The sequence below is a fragment of the Sinocyclocheilus rhinocerous genome, unplaced genomic scaffold (assembly GCF_001515625.1).
Source record: "Sinocyclocheilus rhinocerous isolate Xijiao unplaced genomic scaffold, SAMN03320098_v1.1 scaffold1004, whole genome shotgun sequence".
NCBI classification, from domain to species: Eukaryota; Metazoa; Chordata; class Actinopteri; order Cypriniformes; family Cyprinidae; genus Sinocyclocheilus; species Sinocyclocheilus rhinocerous.
Genome location: NW_015627248.1, coordinates 1,626,426 through 1,634,703, shown reverse-complemented (window position 1 = coordinate 1,634,703; position 8,278 = coordinate 1,626,426). Strand labels below are relative to the sequence as shown.

The window sequence follows — 8,278 nt, the reverse complement described above, 5'->3', positions numbered from 1 at the left end:
TAAGTATAATCAGGTATAAACATTACTTAAAGTATAATCAGGAAAATTGTTTTAAAGGTTTAAAAGTGAACTGGGACTATTATACTATTATTTATTATGTCATTAGATTATTATTACTATAACGTTAATGCACATCAGCAACTCACCAGGAACCACAACAATCTCAGACACATTGGTCCACGCATTTCAACTCTCCTCGACGCCCTCAACGTCCAAGTCGCGCCGCGCACTGGCTCACATTGAAAATGAATGACTTCCGGCCACTTTGACGCTCTCGACGGCGGCGGTGTGAACGCACAGTTACGCAAACGTTTACCACAAAGTATATTTTGGTCATCCCATTAAAAATAACATTTCCACAAACTGGATCATTTTAGAGCTTTAAAGTGCTGGAAATAGGTGTGTGAAATGCTTGAAAGTCATTAAAAAGTGCTTAAATTTCTCTCTCAAAAGGTTGTACAAACCCTGAAATGAATGATGTAATGCATTCGACTATTTCTACCACAACACCATGGTTACAGTTAGCGTTACCGCTTCTGGTTTCCTGACGTATGTCAGCGCTGTTGATAACAATTCTGTGCAGAATTCAAACGCTTCTCACTGGATCTCGCAACACTGTTGCATCTGTGCAGTAACAGAGTCGCGAAATCAACTTTGGTTCCCGAGTAAGCTGTTCTGAGCTCGGACAAGTTTGTTTGTGTCGCGGTCCGAGCTGATGAACGGTCCGCGCTGCGCAGTTGAAACGTAGCGCGGTTTAGTTTAACTTTCGTTTCGTTTGCCGTTTGATGTTTCTCAAATGCAACAGAAATGGCAGTGCTTATGAGTTGGACAACGCGGTAGTCACGCCAGTGCGACCGCTCACAAAAATTAGTCGCACCAGCAGAAAAAAATGGTCGCAGTCTGGAGGCCTGGAGGGGGGTGACTTTTTTTATAACTCATCCGTTTAAATTATATTAAGCCTTAAAGTTCGGCATAATTAAGGGCGTGGCCACTTGAGTGACAGGTGGATTGCCGCTGCTGACACTGCCGTCGAGCTAGGTGGGCGTGGCTTCAGCAACCAGCTCCCGCCTTTTTGCCCATTTTTGATTATCCGGGAGTGACGCGCGGTGACGCGCTGCCAAGATGGGGATGGCCCGCTCCGCCCACTTTGAGCTTCAAAAATGCTCTTCGGAAAACTACAGGTGACGTCACGGACACTACTACGTCCATGTTTTTATACTGTCTATAGTTCAAATCCAGAATTTCAAGCCTAATCACATTACACCATTACAGTTTTCTTATCAAATGCACCACAAGAGAACCATTCAGAGTTTAAATGGCATTTGGTACAACATTACAGGATTGTACCAAAAAGTTCATCAGGACAGCAAAACATTTAACAGGTTAAACACAGATGATGCTGACATACCGGTCCCTGAGTCTGGATCTCTCACCATCTTCTTCCTCATCTTCATCATCTTCCTGTTCTTCATCATCAGTATCTTTATCAGACTCCTCAAGGCAGCAGCTGCGACGTTTCCCGGGGGTCTCCCCATCGGATTTCTTCTTTTGCTCCTCTTCGCTGTTCTCTCCTCCACCTTGCGTCTCCTCCTTTTTCTTCTCCTCCTTTGGTTTCTCCTGCTTCACAGGTTCTTTCGCCTCTACTTTCACAGGGGTCACCGTACACCGCCGCCGGCCCTGAGGAGTCACATACATACAAAGATATTTTAGCTAGTTTCTAACAAGAACATTGAAGGAAGAATATTATATTATAATATATATATATATATATATATATATAAGTACTTTTTTTAAAAGTATGCTAAAGTGCACTTCTTTTTCACAAGGGGACGTGTGCCATTATTTTCTACATGTTATCTTAAGGGTTTTTCCCATTATTTTAATTTTAGTTTTAGTATGACATTATAATACCATTCATATTTTTACTTTTTTTATAATTTAAAGAAGAAACCAATCCGATGTATATTTGACATTTGAGGCTTAATACTATAGAAAAGCACTAAAGGTTAGAGTGTTTTCAGTTTGTTTATTTTCATATAAAAATATGGCATGCAGTTGCATCAAACAATGGTATAAACATCATTCAATGTAAATTCTGATAATCGTAATTAATAATCGCAATAACAATTTCAAGGGAATAATCGACAATTATGATTTTTGTCATAATCGTGCAGCCCTACTTGAAACCTCAACCTAGGTGGTACTGAAAAAAATACCAGGTACCAGGTACTTTACCCAGTGGAACCCCCCCCAAAAGTGACCCGTACCAAGCCGTACCGTGCCGTACCATGCAGTGGAAAAGCGCCATTAGACTGCAGGTCCTTTAAGACCAACTGTACGGTTCCAATATACTGAAACGCATCCGGTTTTCACCCAACTGTTTATGTTTATTTAACACAACTGACTGTTTACGTGAATACTCCACACAATGGGCATTTTGACATAATTGTGTGCGTATTTGACCGATGCAACGCAACGCGTAAAAAGACAGTATAAGTCATTATAATCCACAATTCTGTCCCCACTGGATGCAACGAATGTCTCGTTTATAATGGGTTTTCATGTTTTTGAATCATTGCTCCGGCCTGACGGCATCATCACAATATTTCAGACCGATTAGTTTTGTAAAAATCGACGCGTTTCAGAAAGGCGGGGCATAGAGGAGAAACAATAATGTACAGTATGTGGAAAATAATGTGTTTTTTTAATCTTAAACCGCATAAACACATTTCATTACACCAAATACACAAAATAATGTTCTTTTTAGCAGCATCATATGACCCCTTTAAGGAACAAGCAGGTTTCAAAACACATGAGTGAGTTTTCATTTTTAGGTGAACTGTTCCTTTAAATGCAGTATGTTTTCTGGTTTAAAAACCCAAAATAACAGACATGCCCTTAAAATCAATTTAAAGTCAATGAGGTGCATCAGACAGCCAAGAGAAGTGCATCATCACATGACATCTGATCATGAAAGCGAAACCATTCTCTACTATCATCATGTGCATTTCCTCCAAATCATTCAAGGACAAAAAAACACTTGTAATGTATGTGTTTTTGCTCTGCAGCTGGCAGAGCAGCTGAGAGCAGCCCAACGGAAAAACAGACAGACACTCACCCTGGGCGAGCAGATATCTTTGAGTCCCTTTTCACTCTCAGCATCTGACTCATCAGCGTCTGCCGCAGGTTTTTCCTCGCTAGTTCCAGGCTCAACTGTAACCTGCTGCATCATCTCATCTGGATCTTCACTCTCTTTTTCCGAAGTCTTAACGCACTGCACTTCCGGCTGGGGGTCTGGCCGTGGCTCGTTGTGGTGCACTGTCCTGAACTGAATCTGAGCAGAGCGGCAGTACTCCTCAAATCCGTACAGGTACCTGAGGTTCAAGTCAAAGGATAAGCAATGTTATATTTTATCACTAACAATATTATCAATGGGAGTTAATTTCAACAAAGTGAAAATATAGGCTTCTCCAAATATATATATTTTTTTTTTTTACTCAAGCAGAGGTTAATCAGACAGCCAAGAGAATTTTAACATCACATGACATCAGTCAAACTAGCGAAACCATTCTCTGGTATCATCATATTAACCCCATTCTCGTTTAACAAGGCTTTGGTTTTCAGAAGAGCTGGGTTCATTTTTTATTTAACCATTACATGAGTTAAGATTTAAGATTTAATATTCCTTTAACAGTGCAGCAAAAGTCACCTTCAAAGTGGAAAACTGTCTCCATTTGCCAACAACACAAAAAGAACACTGGCTGCTGTACAGCAGGAATTGCGAGAGCATGTACTTACTTTCTGTAGGCAGTTTTCACATTGTACGAGGCAGCCGAGTTCAGAACTGGGATGCCAAGATCCATGTAGATCTGTTTCCAAATAGAGCCACTTTCAATCTAAAAAACAAAATAAACCATCTCATTACACAAGTCTTTTTGATGACTAAAAGTGCTTATTCTTGCTGCACAGAGCTGGTAGTGTCATGCACATCTGTCTACCGCACCCTGGGATCAGATAGCTTAGAGAAACATGACATCACTCGAACAAGCACAACCGTTTTCCCAATTATCACCTCTCCAAACTTCCAAATATAAATTACCCTCAATAACATTCACAGAACATGCATTTGATAAACAAGCCATTTTTTGTTAACTCAGTCCAGCTCTGTGAACTTCATAAATTCAATCAGCGGCCACTTTCGCTTCATATTTTTGGCAAGGTCTCACTTCCCACTTGCCGAATTCAATAAACAGATGGTGGGAACACTAAGAACACTCACATTGTCACAGCCTCCGTGAACATACACCAGTCGGAAGAGCTTGAAGAGGTTGAGATCCTTGTAGCCAAGCACTGGAGGTTTGTTAATCGGTGTCCCTGGAAGGAAAGCAAAGGTACAGAGAAGCGTTAAACTGAAAATGTGCCCTGCAGAAGTGGTCATGAGATTAGTCTATGGAAAAAATAAAAAATAATCATTGAACTTTTGAGGCCCCACACACACACACAAAGACTATAAAAGACATCCACCATGATATACGCCATGTAACCGCCCCCATGAAAATTGTTAATCCTCATTAAATTTTTTCCCATAGTGATTATAACTCAACTGGTGGTGTGCAGGCATTACCTCTGTCCTCCATGAACTTGTAAAGCTGCTGTAGAAAGTGGTCTCTTTCTTCTGGATCTGGCTCATCATCAGGCTGTTTAAGAGAAAGAAAGTACAACATATGAATTTGAAGTTCAGCAAGTGTGGAATTATCTATTATAGATAATAATATCTATAATATTGGACGTGACTGAAATCGAGTGAGTCAGATTAGTTAATTAACCACTCTTACTGATTCACAAGTGTTTTTGATTTATCAAAGAACCAGCTCATAAAAGTCATTATTTTCTGAATGGGATTACACTGATCATACTATGTTTGCAGTTGCATACAAGCATACATAAAACAGCAGTGATGGAAACAATGACATTTTAAAGCATTTTAGTACAGGCATTTTACAGAAAGAATACAATCAAGAGCTATAATTTGTCAAGCGACCATATTAAATATAAAGATAACAAATTGAATATTACATTCACAACACAGCAAACATCAGGATTTACACAGCAATATGTTTAAACTATCGAATGCACTAATTTTCAAACCAGTCAAATTACACAGGGCTTCCTTAAGACATTAGTTGGCAACCCACCAACTAGTCGATTTAAAAAATAAAATAAAAAAAAAGTGTAGTTTCACACATCCAAAGTTTAAACAGAATCCTAGTGCTGGCTTTCTCAAGACAAAATTCATTAATAAGAAAAGCAACCCATCATTTCCAACAAATTTTTCCACTTATCTTTTCACATGCTGGCCTTATAATTGTGCAACATGCCCAACCTTCTCCAGCTAGGAGAGAAGACTCTTTGAGATGAGCTCAGCCCCACCCACCATCAGAACTGGCAAACCACCACTGGGCCAATCCCACAGCCTTTTCACAACCAAAGGAACAAGCAGTTGCCATGGGAACGTGTCGGAAAACCAAGCAAATGGCCATTTGTCCAAACTCGGGGAGCAGGAAGAATGAGACATTGTTGTCCAGAGCCTGGGGGCTTTCCCACATGCTGAGACCATTCAGTGGACTTAATCAAGGTGTACGAGAGCATAAGATGTAAAGGGCCGCGGGAATGTCTTCACAAATCAACATAAATGCCAACACTGGGATTCTCTCAATCGATACTGGTCATAAATGGCCTCATATTGCTTCAGTGCGCAGCTCTGGCAACCCATTTAATCAGAGCAATCACTACAAAACTACATGCCAATCACTGAACCCAAGAAACAAGGGTCCAAGCAAGAGCATAAACGGAAACACCGAGTCAAAAAGGAGGAAAAAATAACCAGTTCACAAGTTCACACCACTGAATACATCAGCAGCACACCAAAATATTTTCATCATTTGAGAAATAATTTTAACTTTTGAAAGAAAACTAATTTCAAGATAAAGAAATGGAAATGACAAAGTAATACTGGAGTCTTACTTCCTCTGGTTCTGGCTCCTTCTCCTTCTCCTCGCCTTCACCATCCTTACTATGGTCTTCTTCATCACTGCTAGAGGATTCAAGAATCTCACTCAAGTTTACTTTCCAGTTGTCAGGGACCTGTCTGGCCTGTAGAAAGTAATGTGCTGCTTCAAACCCTGGCAAAAAAGAACAAGAAAGAGAGCATAAGAAACCATACTCTGACCTGGAAACATCCAAGTCAATAAAGGGTCAGCTGATCTTGGGTCTCGAACCTTTCCTGTTTGAGCACTCAGGTTTGGAGAGGGTGCCAATGTTTACTTCCTGAACATCTTTGCGTGCCACTGTGTGACTGCAGAACACAAACAGTGACAAATCAGAGATAGAACAAAAATATGAAATATTTCCATTTCTTCTTATTAAACAAAAAATTCATATCACTTTATAAGCAAAATATCAACATTAAAAATCCTGTAAAATGGCTTAATAAGCAAAGCTAACAGACATGGAATAAAGGTAAACATCATTTTGACCTCATGGGGTCTTAAATGTCAAAGATACTTTTCAATGTTACTCACAATTTGGAATCTGCAAATGATCGTACTAAACATTGGTCCTTTTTGACAGTTAGGTCATCATTGCAGCTTGGAGATATCACCTTCAAAGAGGAAGACAATATTAAAACTCTTTCAAAACAAAAACAAACAAAAAAAACAGTAAAAACATCAAGTCTTTACCAATATAGGAGTACCATAATCAATTAATTCATTATTAGAACTGAAAGGCTTGAGTCTTCATTGACACACATTCAATTTGAAAGATCTATTCTGTTTGCAAAATCTTTTTCAATTCAAAAGTTCAATTCAATCCATAACCTTTGCAACTACCAAAGCAAAAAAATGCATCAAGTACTATCCAACAGCAACAATACAACATCTCCTGAGTGGCTCTGTCTATATTCTTTAAAAATATTCTCATGTCATCTCATGTTCCAAATTAGTACGTGCAGTTTTTTGTGGAACATTTTTTACAGAGCCCAATCTTTTCCATACAACAGTTTCAGACACTTTAACATCAGTGTAATATCAGTGAACAACTATAAGTCTGTTCCCCAAACAAAGTAATCGCATGACTTCAGAGGACTGCTCTCACAGCCATAGAGACTATGTTTATGCTGATTTGATGGTTCTACAACCTGTCACTAAGAACTGTTGTTGAATGGAAAAGCTGTGTGAAGATTTAGCAAAATATTCTCTTTTTGAGTTCCAAGGACAAAAAGCATACAGGCTTGAACAGCATGAGGGTGAGTAAATAATGACCATTTTCAGAAATCTAGTTACTCCATGCATAACAGTCTCTCTGGCTTGTTTTAAAATCCTATACTTAAGATGTTGTAATTGAATCAAGGACTCACCAGGACATAGTGCCAGGAATCACTATCTGAGCCACTCTGAATGGAGGCAACTTTCCCCAAAAGATCATCATTAAGCCTCCTCCTGTCATCGTCATCATCTTCACTCGATGAAGACTCCTTTTCATCTTCTGCACTGCATTGCATCAAACAGAGCACTAACATTTGAAACATGCTCCCTTTTCACATTAAAACACGGATCAGAAAAGCTAAACTGCATTTTTACATTTAGGAAAATGAATCATGGAAACTGAACAATAATGTTGCCAAAATAGTGCTTGTTCCAGCTCAGGATCCAACTGGGAATCAGGATATTGTGCTTTCTTTAATTCAAAGCATGTTATTTGTTATTTATAAGGACCTAAGTGTAACAGTTTGAGAGCACAACAACAAAACTGAAGCGTACTATAACAAGCTCAGTATGAATTATGCTATTGCACTTATACATCAGAGGTCATTCACATATAGAAATCTTAAGGGTACATTAGCAATGGCCTGTTTAAATATAATGGACAAAGGGCTCCAGATTGCGACCATTTTTCCTGCCTGTGCGACTAAATTTTGTGAGTGGTCGCAGTGGCGAGACCACCGTGTTGTTCAACTCATAAGCTCTGCCATTTCTGTTGCATATGAGAAACATCAAACGGCAAACGAAACCGAAAGCATAATGAAACCGCACTACTCATTTGAACCGTGCAGCGCTTCGAGAGTAGAGACTGGTTTATACTCGCCATGTATGCAGGAGCGCGAAGCTGCGCGCAGCTAAAAATGACGCGAATATTGAGAAAACGATGGATGGTTTTCAAGCTAAAGAAGCTAAAGACCGCTTCTTAAACCAAAGGTGAACATGTTGGTATTCTTGTG

At 39.4% G+C, this 8,278-nt stretch overlaps 1 protein-coding gene across 2 annotated transcripts in view; it reads right to left on the bottom strand.

Moving 5' to 3' along the window:
• The window catches only part of LOC107725617 (AT-rich interactive domain-containing protein 4A-like), a 23,403-nt gene that overhangs the window by 8,768 nt on the left and 6,357 nt on the right, over positions 1-8,278 (bottom strand). For both annotated transcript variants that reach the window (XM_016534947.1, XM_016534956.1), the window contains exons 8-16: positions 7,418-7,550; positions 6,582-6,661; positions 6,279-6,355; positions 6,025-6,182; positions 4,625-4,697; positions 4,280-4,374; positions 3,799-3,896; positions 3,119-3,374; positions 1,409-1,677 (exon numbers count right to left, since the gene is read on the bottom strand). In XM_016534947.1, coding sequence (XP_016390433.1) covers positions 1,409-1,677; positions 3,119-3,374; positions 3,799-3,896; positions 4,280-4,374; positions 4,625-4,697; positions 6,025-6,182; positions 6,279-6,355; positions 6,582-6,661; positions 7,418-7,550 — 1,239 coding nt within the window. The remainder of the gene's footprint in view (positions 1-1,408; positions 1,678-3,118; positions 3,375-3,798; positions 3,897-4,279; positions 4,375-4,624; positions 4,698-6,024; positions 6,183-6,278; positions 6,356-6,581; positions 6,662-7,417; positions 7,551-8,278) is intronic.